The 18953-nt window shown below is 44.0% G+C and overlaps 1 protein-coding gene across 1 annotated transcript in view; it reads right to left on the reverse strand.

Annotated features, from left to right (window-relative positions):
- Positions 1-18953, reverse strand: part of LOC142761694 (uncharacterized) — a 43221-nt gene that overhangs the window by 14192 nt on the left and 10076 nt on the right. Inside the window, exons 2-3 of the mRNA XM_075887682.1 lie at positions 1059-1136; positions 761-980 (exon numbers count right to left, since the gene is read on the reverse strand). Of these exons, the coding sequence (XP_075743797.1) occupies positions 761-980; positions 1059-1136 (298 nt within the window). The remainder of the gene's footprint in view (positions 1-760; positions 981-1058; positions 1137-18953) is intronic.

The following is an 18953-nucleotide window of genomic DNA, read 5'->3' on the forward strand; positions in this document are numbered from 1 at the left end:
GCAGATGAGTAACAGCCACGAGAAATAACACCCACAAATGAAATGTAAGAGCATTCCTAAAATCTTATTTTCAAATTGCAGCGATGCTATACATTAACAAATTTCTACTTTGCATGCATTCATCTTCTAGCCGTTCCCGCAACGTGCTGCCCTGAGAGCGCTTAGATTGTTTTTGGTGCATCGTCTCCGACAGCTGTTCCAGCGGTGCGACGTGGGGTATCGTGGTAAGGACACATAATCCATGCCAACCCCTCCAAATGTACACCCGCTAAGGAATCCGCTCTTCAGAAACAGGCAATACACTACTGAGAATGTCCAAACGAAACAACATTGATGGTGTACGTGTACGCTCAGGCACGCCATGTGCACATGACCTAGTTTGTGCATGATGTGTCAATGCACATGTGTGATGTGATACAGGGATGACTTCCTTGGAGTAAAACTGTAGATACTTATTAAACAGGCGCGGTTGGTTGCTGTCTCAAAATAAATCAACAGGTGTTTCATACCTTTGTACGCACTGTACTTGCCGCTCTCTCACCAATTACAACGCACTAAAGAGACGGACAACATGAAAATTACTATGCTCACTATGGCAACCGTATTCCTTTATGTCAGCATTTTGAAGGATGATGACTGGTCGAACGCAAAAGCATTGAGTTGCTACCCTCATTTCATGAAACAGTTTGAATTGCCGCTATGGCACCTATGTGGCAAAGCTGAATTTTTCATAAATCCGATGAGAAACGCGAATACATACCTGAAAAACAAGTGTATGGTTCTGTTTGCATAGAAGTTGAAGATACGATTTTCTTTTCGTCCGTTTGGGATCCTTCGTGGTGCATAAGTAGCTGCACTTGAACCGATTTCTCTGTACTATTATTCGTTTCACACGCTGGCTCTGGTGATGTTTCCACAGCTTGTCCCAAATCACAAGCCAGACCTGGTGCTACTTTAAGAACTTCCTCTGTTACGTCATCCTGAAATTATATTGCTTGTTTTGTTACAAGTGGTAATGCAAAATATCATTCCGAGAAAAGAAGTCAAAGCCGCTTTACCTGATCTATTTCGCTATGATGATTTGGTTTTGACGTGTGTACGATGGTTGTGCCTCCAAGGAGCAACCATCCAAGAATCTGAAATAGAGCACAATAAGACGAGTTACTGATGTGTACACACAAAAATAGGAACATATCGCATTCATTAGAATGCACGCTTCTTAAACATTTTTTAAATCATAAAATAAAACCAATTATACTTCTGTAAAATTGCCTAATCAAATTTATAATGCCGCACCAAGCACTGCCAAAGACAAAGAGGAGTAGTGGAGCAGAAACTTGATGAGCTTGGACAGTTCTATGGAGGCCGTGTCGGGAGGATGTTGCGCAGTGCGCCAATACAGTCTGCAAAAAAGATTTTAAACATAGTTTGTTCTTTATGCTGAAGATTCTGGAAGCCGGCCTTCATTCCTCTAGTTATCGCTTCTGGTCTGCCATGTCGTTCTGCAACCAGACCGTCACGAAGCGCGTAAAGAACAAGCAGGCTTGTCATTAATTCCAAAGTACAAAAATTGTGAATGGTGCAAAATAACTCATCCAATCTTGAAAATCAAGAGTTTTCGAAGCGTCATGCCCTCTATAGTTGATGAAAGGCGGTCATAGTCAGGAGGGCTGAACACCGAGCCGAAAACCTTCCCGAAGCACGACTCGGTAGCCAAATAAACAGGGAAGCACCGATTTCTTGTTGCAGAAATCTGAGGGATTCTTTTATTCTGCTGGTGCGAATTTTCAGTAACGATACTTGCGACAGTGAAGCCATTTCAAACTTTCTTTTTTCAAACTATGGCCACACACTGAAAACTAAGACATACACCTATTTTCATGATTGCAGCAACGCCAGAAGATTTTGATACCATTGTTTTATAAAGGTATTCTGGAAAGAATCTCTGCGCATAGAGGAATACTGTACTTGCTAATATTGTGACGGAATCGCAATGCTGACGAACGCAGAGACCGCGTGTCCAAACTGAAACTGTTTATATGGCAGAAATTGTGGTTGGTATACGGGAACTCAGATTACAGCGATGTGCACTGGCACTTGTACCAACAAAGAAAGCGTCGGCTGTCGGTACACTAACTAACGCTAATGCACATCGGCATTTATGCAAGTGCCCTTCAATATGCTATTACTAGGAGCCACGTAGGTTCAAGAGTCATCAGTTATGTTCACGTTGTGCCCTTAGTCTTAACAAAATGATCTACTGCGGTCCTGAAGCTTTCCAAACACAACAAGTGCACTTTTTGCGCTAAGAATTACTAACAGCGTAATGGGGCGATAACAAAAATTGACAAAAGAATGTGGATATCCTCCATGAAAGAAGCTAAGGAAGTTACAAAGGCAGCAGGACAATCGCTCACGAGTGTGCACAAAAGCATAGGATGCGGCACTGCATGTGTCAAAATTCTGTGGGCCCATGTGTTCAAGCTTCGTGCAAAGTGACGTGACTGTCCAAGTCTGCATCCGGAAACCTAAACCGAAAGTTGCATAAATAAATAAGGTGAAATGAAATTATTTAGCAATACTACATAAATCGTGAAACGGGTATCATAATCCTAGTGCCATAAGAAATGTTTGCAACAAAAAAAAACACAAGCCACAAATTTGATGGCACCTCCTCTTTGGAATTTCTATTTTCTTTCTCATCAACTACATTATTCTCTACAGTGGACTGCTAGTTGTCAACCTGGTTTTCCATTCTTCAAGATTTTCTCATACGTTTTCATGGTCAGCTGTCTATGCTTTGTCTGAACACTTTAGTGTCTCAATTTTTTTTAGCAAGAGTAGCGTTCTGCTACATATTGTTTGACACTCTTGTGTTGAAATACTTTTTTGAAACTTTTTTCAATGTCGCTCGATTGCTACTTCACATCATGTACAAATCTTGAGTTGAATTTCATCTAGTTATTTTTCGACAACTGTACCACAAGGATACATTATAAGAACACACTCGCGTAAAAAAAAAAGGACCATGTCTCCGAAGGAAACCATGACGGGATGTGAAGCCAAAGCGGTGCGCACGGCGTTGACCTGGCGGAAAAGGGCGTCGACGCAGGTGCTGGAATAAAAATTAAAAAAAAAACTTGGTCTTTACTCGAGTTAACGTTTCTTTGAAATGCAAGAACACGGGATGCTGGTTGAGTTTCGTGCAAGTTTCACCACAGATAAAAGAGTCGAAAGAGTGTATTCACTCGACCTGCAGTCGAGCGTTACGGGCGTTAGAGAAGGTGAAGCGAGAGAGAAGTGTGTTTCGAGTGGGTGGAGGAGCAACAGCACCTTGGTGTATTGGGAGGAGCCGGCAGCTGCTGCAGGTGAGGGAGATAGGAACATCAACTCAAAGCTGCGACTTGACCTACTTGGCATTGTTCCAACAACTGCGGCGTGGAGAACGCAATGCGTGCGGCGCGCTAGCAAGGAGACACAGCTGGATAGCGTTACACAGGGTACTCCAAGGGTTTCAGCTACTTAGCATCTGAAACCACAGCATATCCGCGAAGTGAATGGTGATGAGTAGGTGAAGCAGTGGGATCATTTGGTGTTACCGTAAATCAGCTGTGACATTGACCGCTCATGCATTTAAATCGGTACCAAAGCAGTGTGCAATTACATACGATTATTGGTCATAAATTGTACATGGTGTTGAGTAGTGAATTTCATTTTGCCTTCATTATTACTGCTTTGTGGTACCAGATCTTGACCGAACTTGGCAAAGACGAGGTCTCCGAACATTACCTCGGTGGTTGTTTCCAGTCATATCAAATGCGTTGTAAAAAGCATATAGAGACGTCGTATACTACACAAACTACTCGTAGTCCACGATCATCATTGTTATTACGGCTACAGTGCACGCACAAGCCACCAACGAAAAATCCCAGACTTTAAAAGGACTGTCTACTCTCCATCACTGCTTTTCCGTTTTGTGTCGCAATAAAAAAACATACCATCTGAACTGCCTAACCCAGCAGCGGTTTTTCTGGAAAGTGTGTAAAAATTTTCAAAACAGAATTTTTTATTTGCGTTCAGCCAGCTTTCATTGATGGGATGAATGCCCACAATGCTCGTCCGCGTAGGCGATGACAATTGTACTGCCGGTGAAAGTCGAAAACTGAGCTTTATCAAGTTCTGTTTATTAATAAAACAAATACCTCAGTGGTCATTGAAGGCACGCACCCACTTTTTTTGTTCTTGTGAGTTTCTCCGACATCTGAGTGATTACGTCAAGTGAGGACACCTAGTAGCAATTCACAAAACATTTGATAACTGTATCTGTAAGAAACAAGCTATTCGGTCACCAATATTGTGTATTCGAAAAACGAAGAGAATAAAAGAAGAAAAAGCCTTGCGCTCTTTGTTCATCAGCGTCTGACTGATAAGGTCATGTGTTCGAAGACTCCCATCAAACGCTGTGCACAAGCCGCAGTTAGACGGCGGATGCGATCATAGCTATACGATCGTGATACAATAAAATGGCAATGAGAAAAAGCTTGTGAGAGGAATGTTACGGTTATGTTTATCTACGCCTTGACTGCAGTTTGCTAGTGCGTCACTTGCAAATTTACTGAAAGGATGTCAGTCACAGCTGTGACACCCTTTTTATTTGCCCCTAGTACTGCTCTAACGCCACAGAAACCATGGCCGAAGCTTTTCAAAGCGTACCTTGTGTCGGTCAGGGACTGTGACTGGCTAGCAGAGCGAAAGGCAGCACCTGTTCTGACACCACTCTGAGTGGAAGGACTGCGTCTGTACTTTAAGAACAAAGCAGTCAAACAAACAACAGCAGTCAGCGTCGCTACGGACGCCCCACAACCTCAAGTTTCTACTGAACCAGTGTAGACCTCTGTGCATCGCACGGGGTATTGGATAAGTGAGTACACAAAGTTAATAAATGGTTTGGACTTGCTCTGCATGAATACAATGAATTTCATCGTTGAGAGACATCAGTTATGCACGAGGCTTCAGTTGACGTTTGAACCTTTCACCTACTATGTTTATGTTGCTCAACTCAAACAACTAGCTCTGACTTGTAATTTGCATGGACAATTTATGAACGCATGCAGGATTAACTTGTTGACGGAGTCTTCAACCTAGCATTGCGCGAGCGCTTCTCAAATTCCAGCTGAACACTTACGATGGCCAAGGCTAAAGAAATTGGCAAAGCTAGGAAGCAACACACAAAGTTAACGCGGTTTATGATGGAGCACCAGTGCAATGCATTGACGAATTGCAATGTGAAATCGAACGCTAGATCAGCAGCGCGTCCTCCAAGCAACTTTCTGATTTTGTGCACCCGTTCGTGAGCCAGATAGTGTTCGACACAACTATGCAGCAACAGGCTCGCACCACGGCATCCGTGCCGCAGAAGAAGGTGCAAGAAGCAACCAAGGTAACGGTCACCGATTGGTTTGCTACTGTTGTGGCTCCATGAAGCACAAAGCAAATGCAAAAAACTGCCCAGAATGAAGACAACAGTGTCGCAAGTGTCAGAAACATGGATTGTTCACGGTTGTTTGTCATAAAACCGTCTGCAGAAGTTGCAAGGTCCCAAGCCCTAGTCTCCACCGCTGGAGAACATAGCGTCCTGAATTCACCACACATTCTTGGCATAGGATTGCCACTATGCAAGAAGGGACCTGTAGTTCACAAAACATTTAAAGAAAATATGCTTCCTCGTCTTATAGGTACTGGTGCCACAGTCACAGTATTCTTTGTAAATAACGCTGACTTTCAGAACTAGAAAAATTTTGCACCTTGTCTCTTTCAGCGCCGAGTCTTCAAAACTATTCTGGCAAGTTGATTCCTAGTCTGGGCACCTTCGAAACGGAAATTGAATACAGTGGCATGCGGGCAACAGTGACACATTACATCAGAGAGAAAGGTTTCTTGCTGCTCAGCCTCGACGCCATGAAGAAGCTATATATTTATATGGTTGGGTTAACCAGAGAACTGCACGGGCTGCAAACCGACCTGAGAGCTTGGCCTAGGTAAGGTATTGTTGGATAAAGCCCAGGCAGGGCTCGGGCCTGGGCCCGAGTCTGGCCCGTCCTATGCCCAGGTCTCAAATACAGGGTGTTTCAAGAAATATGTCCAATAATTATTCAAAATTAGCAAAAGGAGGCATCTGCGCGCTACCTGCGCCGTTTCCTATATTCTGGCATAGGGCATCTTCAGGTGCGTACAGACTTCAAATACAGAAGTAATAAAAAAAGCTTAAAAATTAGCTTTTTATACAGTTCATAACAATTGAGTTTTCATTGCGGGCATTTTTGAAGTTAATCGCAAATGCGCTGTTTGGTGCGTGCAGGTTTCACTATTTCCAGCTAAATTAGCAAGATTTCGTTGTTGTGTGGTGATTACCAGCGCCCGCCTCTCCGAAATTTTAAAGTGGATATCGACTATTTGTAGGAAGAACATTGATTCACCCACTTGACTCAACCAGCTATTTACATTAGTTAAAGAGTTAAATGTTTTAATTGCTACATTTCTGCCGCAATTAATGTTCCTTCGCATCTGAAGATTCCTTCTGCCAATGTAAAGAAAACGTTGCAGCCAGGAAGCAAATGCCTTGTTTCCGTAATTTCGAAATAATATAGTCGCAATTCTTGAAACACCCTGTATATAGATATAATGATGGTCTACCACACACTGTTTTGTTTTGTGGTTTTGTGGGGTTGAACATCCTGAAACGACCCAGATTACGCGAGATGCCGTAGTTGAGGGCTTCGACTTATTCGATTTTTCAATTCAACTTCAATTTTTCAATTTTATTTTATTTCATCCAGAGGATGAGGGCAGGCTCGGGAGAAAAGTGACGTTTTGTCACTTGAGGAGAACCCGAGCCTCCCTAATACATGGCAAGCAACGTGGACATGGGTAAAGAAACATAGGTCATGAACATATAGGGAGGGAATGAACATAGGCCATGAGATGTTTGGCGCAGTACAAGTCGGAACATGCACGTACAGTAATGCTATGTACAGAGACTAATATGCGTAAATAGTTTCTTTCGGCACAAATTCCGAAGTACAATGCAAAATATGACAGAATACAAAATACTATATATATTACAACAATGCTATGCATAGAAATTTAAGACAAGTGGGGTGCATTGTCATTCACTAAAACACAGAACCACAGGTCGTCAAGTATTTTGCTTTGCTGATAACCTACACGTAATTTCAAAAAATTTTTAATACAAGTTTCCACCGTGATATTCAGTGAAAGATGCTCTTGAATGCCATAAGGAAAGGATTGCCAAGTGGTACTGCAGCAACTGCTAATGTTTTATAGTGCTCATAAAATGAGCGCGCTTGTATCTAGGGACAATTTTCCAGTCTGCAGATGCACTCGCATGCCTGCCACGCCTTTTACCGCCTGTGAGCTTCGTAGACTCGTCAACGTGACTCGTAAGTCATTCAAACCTTCGGAGCTGCTGTTGGTGCACTTTATATGCAAAATAAGGAAAAAAAAGATAAATGTTCCCAATTTTTCTGTTAACAAGGTAGTTGCAAATATTTAGTACTTGGGAATCACCCAGAAGTGTTCAGCACTTAACTGGAAAGCACATCGTATGAAACAAATTTTTGCGTATTTGCTTAATTAGGAACCTGAGGGGGCCACATGCACTGACCACTGCACATTTGTTAGAATTCACAAGAATGCCTGCCGCTTGGCTCGTCGAAGCATCTCTTGAGGGTACTTCTTGTTCACTCTTCACCTTTTTTTGCCATACATCTCCTTCTCCAACATTGTCCCAGCCATGACATGAAAGCCCGCCACCACAGCCACACTTCTCTTCCCTGTTCGCACCGAGGCCTTCAACCATCGGTGACTAGGCAACCCACTCTAGTGCTTTTGGTGCCTGTGGGGGATCGTGCTTCAGACACCCAATACGCCACGTTCAATGAAGAGTTTAAAGAAACCGCCGGCATGATTTGCCTCAGTGTTTTAATTGACAGTTTTTGAAACCCTGATTACGCTCTTACTTTAAGACTTGAAAAATGTGCGTGACACGGGCTGATGAGATGAAAAAGGGCCCATTCTTAATCACATCCTGGTTAAATGTTGACTATATGCAAGAAACTAAGGTGACTAATTGATCTTTTCCAGGATATCTCTAGGACTCAAACTCGGACCTGATTAAGAGTGTAGTGAAGCAGAGGCTTGTTTGTACTTGGACTGTTGGAATGTATGCCATAGTGTGTGTGGGCAGCATTGCGCTGAGCGCCAATAAAGGGTCCAGAAAAATCGTTTGACATCGTTTTGGTGACGAGGCTTATGGAACACAGCCTTCATCTCCCCAAGTTGTTGCTTCCAATCTGGGACGTCTTCTTGCTGCCAGGCCACCGTGGCACGTGCCAAAATCGAGCAGGCATCTCCTCGAGCCCAAACTACGAGAATTGTCATTGAAGTGAACTAGCTACTCCAGTCTACACAGTTTGGCCTCCTGACGCTTCCCGTCCTCCAAAGCAGGTTGAACACTTAGCTCCACTGAATGCCGAGCTGGAAGCCTTCTCCTGACAGATAAGGAAAAGGGAGAAGACTACGATTCTGTCATAGAATATGAGTACACTACTGCCAGTGCCTTGGTCATGCTACACACATGGACAGGCTGCTCAAGGGTTTCGCACTCCCTTCAACGGCGCATCCACACACAATCAGGGATGGGGTCCCAGAAGCGACCTTGGCCCCGGACACGCTGCAACCACTTGACAACTAATTTTTCTCTACCCAGTTAGTTCTGGCGCAACAGAAATGTTACCCTTTGTAGTGTTTGTAGCTGCCACAGTTAATTCCAAAAGCACTTACTGATTTTACAGGCTGTATTTTTTTATCTGAGAGGCTCGTAACACGGATGAGCCCTTTCAGCATTCCTGGCAACTTGTGCATCCTGTTGTTGTCCTGCTTTTGCAGAAGTTCCAGTAACTATGCTTAACCACATTTATTCTGAGCTTTAAAACTCTTTTTGAAAATAACAAGACTTTAAAATGAGATGCTTTATATAGCTTCTCTGTCATTGTACCGTGTTGCATGCACCTGCATCCGACATTGTTGCCCCTGTGTCGTGGATGGCTTGTTATTATTATCAAATATTTTTATTTTTTTTTAACTGTAGCTATAGCCTAATTTTTTTTATCGTCAAGCAAAGAATAAAAGATAATTTTTTGGCTCACAGTGCTTTGAGTTTAGTCGGAGTGAGTGCCTTAGCCAGAGCCGATTTGCAGCCGAAGTCCACAAGGTTGTCACGCAGTCACTGTCAGTCGCTAATGTACTCGATAATCACTTCTCTTGGTTTTTTTGTCTTGTGGCACCACATGAAGCACAGACTGCCCAAATCATGATTACGCATGCTTACGTGCATTATGAAGACGACAGAAGATGTGCTGTTGTGAACATTGGGGATGTTAAAAGCTTCAAGCCTTACGACGATTTTAAGACAGCCTTCTACGGCGTCAGATAGACGGACCAACATGGGGAACCTCACTTCTATCGCATCAGGATTATTCTCCTCGAAAGTAAGCTTGCTTCAAATTAGCCGCTATATTTTACTTATTTATGTGTTTGCATATGTGTGTACGTGCATGAGTGAGTGACGATATAGAGCATGTGTGCGACAGACTGCACCCCAGCCGTCGTCATGCCTACATGTTCCTTGTTCATTATTCTCGCAGATAGTGTTTCAAAGAACCTTGAAATGCTATGTCTTGCTTAACAATTTACAATGCTATATCGCACCCTATCAGTGAAAAATTACAAACGATTGCGCCTATGTAGTCACCGAGAATAAATATTGGTGTCTGTCTAGACGTTAGACAAGGAAACAAGGATTGTTGGCGTACATGTCCTCTCGTTAGCTGTACTTTAGAGGTTTTGCTATGAATATATTTCCAGTCATGAAATTTTATTCTACCATAATAAAATGTTTATCTAATTTTGTGCTGCAAGGCCAAAATTAAAATTTGAATCTGAAACTCATAGCTAAAGAATGCTCCATATTTTGGGTATCACAGCAGGGTGCTGGAATAGTATCAGCATAACTTTTTTTGTATTTTTCAGGGACTGAAGATGACCTCAAAGTAAAAATGAGGCAAAGGCGAGTGCAAATTCCAAAAAATCCTTGATGGAAGCAACAGTGAAGACAGCGACGAAAGCATTCAGGTAAGCATAGTTTTCTTATAGCAGTGATGTCTCTTTGGCACTTTTTAATGGGGAAGTGACGTGATATGTATTTGATGACATTTCCTTCTCTTACAGACACCAAAAAATGAAAAGCAGGAAGATCGCAACAATGTGCTGCTTGACCTACTGGCATACAAAAAAAAGTAAGCTCACGCAAAAAGGGCATGAGCAGCGAAGCAGCCCCCTGACTTCTGCCCAGGAAAAAGAGGCCCGCCTCAGCGCTATAGTGAGGCAGCAGGAAGTAGAGCTGAAAGACCTTAAAGCTCTTAATAAGAATCTGCAACAGAAGCTTATAGGCACAAAGGATTCTAGGCAAGGTAAGCAATCTTTCGTGAGCATAAAGAACACAGTATAAATAGTAGCGATTATATTTTTCTAGAAGTATATTCAATTATTAAAAGATCACCAGTGTTCTAATGTGTTTTATATTTCTCATGGTGCAGCCAATTCATCGCAGGCACTGCCACCAGCCTTGCCAGCAGTGTTGTCACAGCCACATACTGCTGAACCATTGCCTCAAAAGCTGGAGGTGCCGGACTAAGTATGCAACTTCTGCTTCATGGGTTTTCTAGAACCCATCAACTGGCATAAGCTTGGTGGATTGTATTGAAATTTGTGATAGCATTCTTTTACAGGCTGACATTCAGAACGTATTGAGGATGACAACGTGAGCACGGCAGCGTATTCAAATCAATCCTAAAAACTCTCTCTTTGCAAAAGACCTCATGACGGCATTGTGGAGCGCCACTGAGTGTCTTGAGTAATGGAGAGGCATGAGGCGCCTACCAAACGTGGAACTGCGGCGACGGTGCACGAGGAGAAGAAAGTCATTCGAGCGCACACGCACCAGCCATGTAGATGCAAGAGATTGGTCAGAGAGAGGCTCATGGCACGGACTCAAGCGCCGGGAGGAAAAATCCCTGAATATGAGCTGGCACTCTGTGTTCGGACGCCAAGCTGCAAAAACGTGTGAAATGAGCAGCGCTACCTCGACAAGAGCAGCATGACCGCTCTGTTCTGAGGATGTCGGCAAGAAGAGTTTGAAAAGTGCCCGTTGATCTAGGAGATGGTCTTAAGTGGGAATGCCCGGACTGCCAAGCAGTTCCTGTTGGACTTGCACCTGCCCCATATCGCACAAGATTGGGAGCAGCCCACACTGGTCACCCAAGTGGCCGCGTCAGCGGGGAAGTCCTTGATGAGGGGGGCCTAGCGAGGCCGAAAATGTAGACAAGCACCGAGACACCAGCAATGCGGAAGAGTGGATCGTCAAACAGACGCGCGTACACACCGACGATGGCGAGGTGGTACCACTTCGTCGTAGCTCCATAGGTGGCATATGAAGAGTAAGAATGTTCTATTATTGCGAGAGCGCATGAGAGAAGTCATCGAGACACCATCTTGGCTAGGAACAGTTTATGTTTAAAACTGAACCTGCCCTGGATTTGCATCAATTCCAGTTTTGCTTGTATAGCCGATTATTGCATACATACTTGTTTCATTTTGGGGAGTGAATTCCGAGTGTCAGATTACTGTTTGCCGTTTTGTTTCCTGTGATGAAGTGTGTTTGCTTTGCCACGAGCCCTCCTCTCCCGTCGCCTCTCTCTCAATTCTATCCGATGCAAGCGCTCCTGAGATAAATCCGTGACACTGAGTTACTTGGATGGTTTCTATAAGGTAACTGCCTGCTAAGAAATCTTATCTTTTATGGTTTGTTTTATTCTGGTCTCTAAGCACCTTTGCATCATTTCATTATTGTCCACATTGTAGGGAAGCATTGTCCACGCTTCCGTGGCCGTCCAAGGAAGGAACCACTGTTGCCCTGGGAAGTGTCAGCAGTACGAGGTGAGTGAAGATTATTCATTAGGTCTAGTACTTATTTACTGGGTGCTGCCTACGAAACATTGAGTTATCAGCATATTGTGTGTATATTTTTGCTTTTGTTTGTCAGAAAGCAACAAGCAGTGATAAGAAAAGAAAGGGCTGGTGACTGATTGATTGATTTGTGGGGTTTAACGTCCCAAAACCACGATATGATTATGAGAGACGCCGTAGTGGAGGGCTCCGGAAATTTTGACCACCTGGGGTTCTTTAACGTGCACCCAAATCTGAGCACACGGGCCTACAACATTTCCGCCTCCATCGGAAATGCAGCCGCCGCAGCCGGGATTCGAACCCGCGCCCTGCGGGTCAGCAGCCGAGTACCTTAGCCACTAGACCACCGCGGCGGGGCAGGGCTGGTGACCGAGATCAAGCCAATAGCGTTAAAGCAAGTGAATCGATTCTTGGTGAAGAAGCTGAGCGATATTGAAAAAAAGGACTATAAGGTTTGCTAGCCAGCTAATTGCATTCTAATGTTTCAGGCTTGTGAGACAAACTTGCAAACTAATCATTTTGCCTATGCGTGCAGTTTACAGTGCATGCCCTACATTACTCATGTGCAACAGCACACAGAAATTGTCTGCAATTACGTTTCCAGTATTTTAGAGACTAGGAGTATTTTGGAGACCAGCAAATTGTCTGCGCTTTCCTGGTTTTAGAGCTTTTGCTATTTATTGCGCTTGCACACTCATTTTACCATTTATGTCTTCACTGTTTCTATCAGGGCAATCAAGGAGTTGCCATGGTATTTGCAGAACTTCCCAAAGAGCTTACAGCATTAATCAGTCGTGATAAAGTCCTTTATTGTGTATATTAAATTGTGTTTTGTAGCCAATTACTGCTGTCGATGGGTACAATAGGTCACTCTAATCAATTGGTACCCACTGGGTACCCAATTGGCCTGTCCTACAATAACCAAGTGGTCGCTTTCCAATAGGACCAATTGTGTACTAATTTACAATTGGAAACTTTCCAATTGAAAATATTCAATTTGAAGTCAATGTTTTTTTGTTTCTTTTTTTTACTGGGAAGGCACCTACCTAGCACGAGACCGCCGCTGCACCGTACAATGCAAGTTATCCAAACGCGGTCAAGCATGCGCAATGTTTACCTCAGGGGCAACTGAAAGTACACGTGCAGAAACCGAATGTGCTTCTGACACTGCTATCTATGTCACTACGAATGACATGACTCCTGCGCTATCTCTGATATTATCCTTCAGACTTTTCGCACTTGGATAATGACCCTGACGTGTTGCTGTTACGTATCTGATAATTAGGACAACGGGAGACAAGGAACACTACTACGAGAACACGTTTACAGGAAGCAACAGCTCGCTCGTATTCGAGAGAGGGATTTGGTCACAAGTGCCTTTCGTCATCAGAAACCTCAACTTACTCGACGCACAAAGGTTGTGAGCGTTACGCTTCGAAGTCAACACAACAGCACTTTAGTGCAGATAGAAGCTGTTGTCATTCCTTACATCTGTGGTGACGTAATTGAATCTTGATACAAATGAACTTCACAGTCATGCAGAAAATAAATCATTTGTGAATACAGAGTTTTCCCCAAGCATCACCTGTGAAGCTGCAGTAGAACTTCTAATTGGGTAGGATCAATTGTGGAAAGTAGTGCTAAATATAAGTTGGGCGTAGGATGACAGAGCGTTAATTGCCATTAACACGAAAATGGGATGAACTTTACAAGGTCCACCATCCGTTGAGGAGCAAGGTGCACAGTATGCGAGCAGTCATACCTGCACCCTGCGAACAGATGTCTACGATGGCGTGGATCTCTCATACTCATCACAACGGGTTTCGAGCTTGATACCAGTGGTATTGTATAAAAGCCATTTGCAAAGAAAAATATCGACATAAGAGGGTTTAACAAAGCCATCGATGTCCGAAATAGTCGCAAAGAAGTTGTGCTACCAAGGACGTCAGCGAAGAATCATGGCAGTGTTTGAATTTTTTTGAAGAAAGAAACAAGTGAACCTTGTGTTTTAAAAAGTATGAGGCCACGCAAGAAAAAGGGAGATGTGGAGAAGATCGCCGCTCATGAAATGTCAGAAGTGTAAAAGTCACCTTTGAAGTCAGCTCTCCCTTCGTCAAGGTGAAACTTGAGAAGACGGCAACTGGCCTGAATGTATGCTGCAATATCAGCATTATGAACCCCTCAATTCAAGTGACACGCATCAACACCGTTGTCATGGTGGCCTTCAAGGCAATCTCGTTGAGCTATGTGAAGGATTTTGGTACCTAAGACGACACCAACGTGTTAAACAAGTCCGCAATAATTGTGATGCATGGGTGCGATTTTCACTCGACGCCCCCTTAACATCGAAGCTGCTTTAAATTAACAAGATCGATAGTATTATGCTAGTAGAGACTATCGTGAAAGCGTATATTAACGTTAAACATGTGCCAGTTAGAGCAGTACTCATATGTGAAGGGGCTTGAGGCTAACACACTTCGGAAGACTTTCTGTTTTTTTACTACGCAGAGTTTCATTTTATGATAAGGAAGATACGCTAAAGACAGATATTCGTACGCAGTCGTGACTTTCGAGACATATTAATTTAGGACTTCTCTACACTCGTGCAAATAACCTGAAAATTGTAGCTGAGCGTTATTCGTTGATGGGAATATTTGTGGAAGGATGATACAGTCTGTAAAAGGGTGCTTACAGAGAACATTAAAGAAAATTTTGTGAAATTATAAGGGTGCGACATGTAGAAAATCGTGCGCCTTTTGGACTCAAGAGATTAAGAAGGTAAATGGGGCAAAACTTTGTTCTTGGACTGTTCAATAAACACCATCCTATGGAGGGCACTGCGCCGAGTGCCAATAAATGTTGCAGAGAGGTTTTCCCTCAAAGGCATAACACTTTCAAAGATCAAAGCCTGTCACAAAAAGACGACGAGATAGGCATTTTCAGGGAACAACGAGGACGGTGGCTTGTTGCTCATAGGTGTAGCTCGCATTGACAGATCTATGGAACTGTGCTAGCGGTGACTCAGGGAAGAAGGGTGGGGCCACATAATTTTCTTGTTCTGAACACAGAAACAGTGTACGGTAGAAACAGCCGAGGACTCGACACGACAGCAATCATTTATGGAACGCTACCCGGCCTGGTGTATTCCTTGAAGAAGTAGCTAGAGAGTGTTATTTTTTTTATTGCATGGCGTAACAAATGACAATTCCAGGAGATATGTTAATTTCACTTAACAGCCCCAGCTCACATAAAATTTATGCAGACTCAAACTATAAATGTCTGCCATTTTGCCACTTTATAGGGGTAGTATAATAGCACGTGGGTCCTGCAAGAAAGATGAAGGCGACAGTGCATACGGGCATCTGCACACTTTTAATGCAGACCTCAACAACGAGAAAGATCAGGAACTCTCTGGCGCGCGGTAAATAAAAAGACCGACCCGCTGCTGCTTTCTCAGCTTCTTGAAATACCACCTCTGTCTCCACGTCGCAACACTGGTGGAGGTGCTGGGGCCTCCAACCAGATGCAGGAAAGCGTTGTTCGGGACCGTACACCCAGTCCAGAGCCTCAACATCTTGTTACGACTCCAGTACACGGATTCAGCCGGGCCCTACTAGGCCCAAGTCCAGAACTCTTGACTGCATCTCTTCTTACCAACATGGCAGCCCCTTAAACGTCTGCGAATTTTCCTCCGGCCCAGACGGCTTTTCCTTCCCAAGTAATTTTTGAGCCTCCTCGTGTTCCCGAAGTCTTTCGAAGAGAACCGTACGAAGATGACGAGGATCGGCTCGACCAGTTCGAGCGGACCGCTGTGGTGAATCGCTGGAGCACGCAAGAGAAACTTGGCCGTGCCTACTTCGCAATGGGAAATAGCACTCGCACATGGTACGAGAGCAGGGAGCCTACTTCACAAACCTGGGAAAATTCTGCCAAAAGCTTCTCGAGACGTTCCTGAGTCCAGACCGACGGGATCTTGCACAACAGATGATTGAAGCCCACGTGCAAAAGCCGAACAAAAGCGTTGCCATGTTCGCTGAGGATATGAAATACTCACTGCGTCAAGACGAGGCACCAACTAATCCAAACGAAAGAGGAGTCAGCAGGAGCAAAATTTGAAGTATGCAGCATGGGACACTCATAAGAAATGTCTTGGTTTAGAAAAATTTCATTTGTTGGTAATCTTTAAAAGTAAGTTATTTGAAAAAGCATGTCCCAAACACTAGAGCAAGACCAAGCATTTGTGTGCCTGAATCTTCGAATGAGGACTCGAATTTGGTTAATGTAACACAATCGTGTTACGAAGAGCGTAGAAGTTCAGAAGCAGAGAGTACCAGTCTAAGTTTTCACATGTAAAATGTGAACCAGGCCAAATGCAACTTTGCCCATATACGTAAAAGGACAGAGTGGTGTGGTGCTTAAGTACAAAGACAAGAGCATGATGTTATGTGGCATTGTTGTAAAGGACAATGGCAGGAAGTAACCAGTTCTGAATGGAAAAAATTTGATGGAATGCCTAAAACTTGAATGGCTTGAACTTGGCCATATTGTGGCCGAAGCACTAGCTGTGGCTCTAATACACAAGTACCTGGGCATGTTCTCAACAAAAGCTAGAACAGTACAAAAATTTCAAGTACATATTCTTAAAAACTCGGCCCCGCTCTCGTGTTTTGCTCCACAAGGAAATATTTGTTTGCATTGCAGGAGAAAGTTGAGCAGCAACTAGGCTACACCACTAATCACCATTGCGAAAGACAATGAGAGCGTATGTTGATCTAGGGAGGACAAAACAACAATACCCTTTTTTTGAACACATATCGTTACCTACCTCTAGGATGAATGAACTTGTACACGACCCAAGCAGGCGGAAAAGTGCTTTCTGCTCAGAGCTCATTTTTGCCATGTCAACAACCACTCCTACTTACACCAGGGAAGCAACCTTTGTTTACAGTAAGCACAAGTCTCGGGTGCTTACTGCAAGCTCCAGTCATTGCCCCGATATTTCAGGCGATAACAGATGAGGTGCTTCACAGCATCTTGACACAGAAGATGCATCAGCAATGTGACCTCACTATGACAGAGTTTGACATCGATGATTGCCAGCAAGCATCGGAATACTGCCGACCGCTTTGTTTCCACGGCAGCGAACCAGGCCACATCTCGTGCTACTGCCATCATCGAGAAGCCCGGTTTGAAAACTTTTCTCGTCCCGCTTCAGTTTATTTTGAACACTTTCGTGACCATGGTGCTGATCACCTGCCGACCAACCAAGTGTCTTCACTAAGTCGTCGCTGGCGGTCTCCCTCGCCTGCTTGAGGTCACACTTTCCCGAATCGCCAAAGTTATGCTGACGTCGTCGGAAAACGCTCCTCAAGCCCGTTCCGGGGAAACTAACTGCCGCGACCTCCGGGGGCAAGGTTGCCAATTACCGAGACGCCAAAAGACCCCCTTGCCTCTACACAAAGACGATATGACGACGGTGATGACAAAGACGACAACCACGAGTACTAATGCCGATGAATATGTATGTGCCGACCTCAGCGTTATTATAGACGGACACTACGTAATAGCAGTGGTTGACACTGGTGCTGACTTTTCTATTATACGACAAGAGCTTGATGACCGCCTTAAAGGAGAACTGACATCAAATTTCAAGATCGAGATGTGCCCATCATTCGATAGCTTGGTATGCATAGGTCTTCTTGGCCAAATTTGAACGGCATCCGTCACGTCGAAGTTATTTTAATTTGATGTCAAACAGCATAGAAAAGCTAAGGAGAAAAAACGGAAAACAGACTGCCCTGTGACATCGACACTAGTGCTACGTGTTCGGTGTGATACATTCCACAAATATCATCCTGAGTGACGATGCCCTAGTATTGATGACGTGTACGATCCGAGTGTTCTTATCGTGGCGCCGACTGGCGCCGAAGCGCAGAAACGCACTCGCTCATCCACGGCCGAATACCGCACGCAGGTGCACTTTAGCCCAGCCGTGACTCGTTGCGTCTGATCTTCATCGCACCGGTTTGAATGATTACGTGAAATTATCAAGATAAAAACCACCTTTAGAAGAATACCGAAAGAAAAGAGCATGATTAAACGTGTGCTTGTCCGTCAGCATGTCGGGGAATCGTTGCGAGTTGCAGGTGAGTTGCAGTGTGTCTAGCTTAAAGCACGGAAAAAAGCGCTATCGTGTTGTCTTTCCATATCACGTAGGTGTTACACATCAACACAACTGCAAGCTATTAAACTTGGAAGAGCGTGTAGTCAGATATCATCCTTAAAGAATAACACGTAAGTATTGTTGAAGTTTAGTTCATCTGTAGAATTTGCGTCCATGTAAAAGTCGTAATACCATGTTAACCACAAGAAGCTGGATAGGTGGGGCCATCTGGAGGCGCGAAAAAGAACCTGACAAGCAGGAAACGTATTCTATTTCTCCGCTGATGCTCATTCGCGATAGCTATATTGCATTGATCCATTGCATTCAGGGTATACCTGAATGCTTTTCACGCAAAAACACACCAATATAGCTAACTCAGAAACACGAGCGAACATGGATGAAACGTGCATCTTCGGGCACCTCTGCAGTGCTGCTTGGAACGGCGTCCATTTCGAAATCACTGTTCTGCAAAAGGTCGATTGAAGCAAAAATAATTCGCGATGTCGCGAATCGCGGGGATTCCAAGCTCCAGACTTTCTTATTGAACCCGAGTCGACACGTTGTACGGCGACCACAGCAATGCAGGTGACAAAGCATGACTGAATGGGTCCGCATAGCAGACGAAACGTTTGTGGAGCAGCTGAGCCTGACGTCACTCTTTTCTGTGGAGAAGTGATCAGCTGTG

The sequence above is a fragment of the Rhipicephalus microplus genome, chromosome 3 (genome assembly GCF_043290135.1).
Source record: "Rhipicephalus microplus isolate Deutch F79 chromosome 3, USDA_Rmic, whole genome shotgun sequence".
Classification (NCBI taxonomy): domain Eukaryota; kingdom Metazoa; phylum Arthropoda; class Arachnida; order Ixodida; family Ixodidae; genus Rhipicephalus; species Rhipicephalus microplus.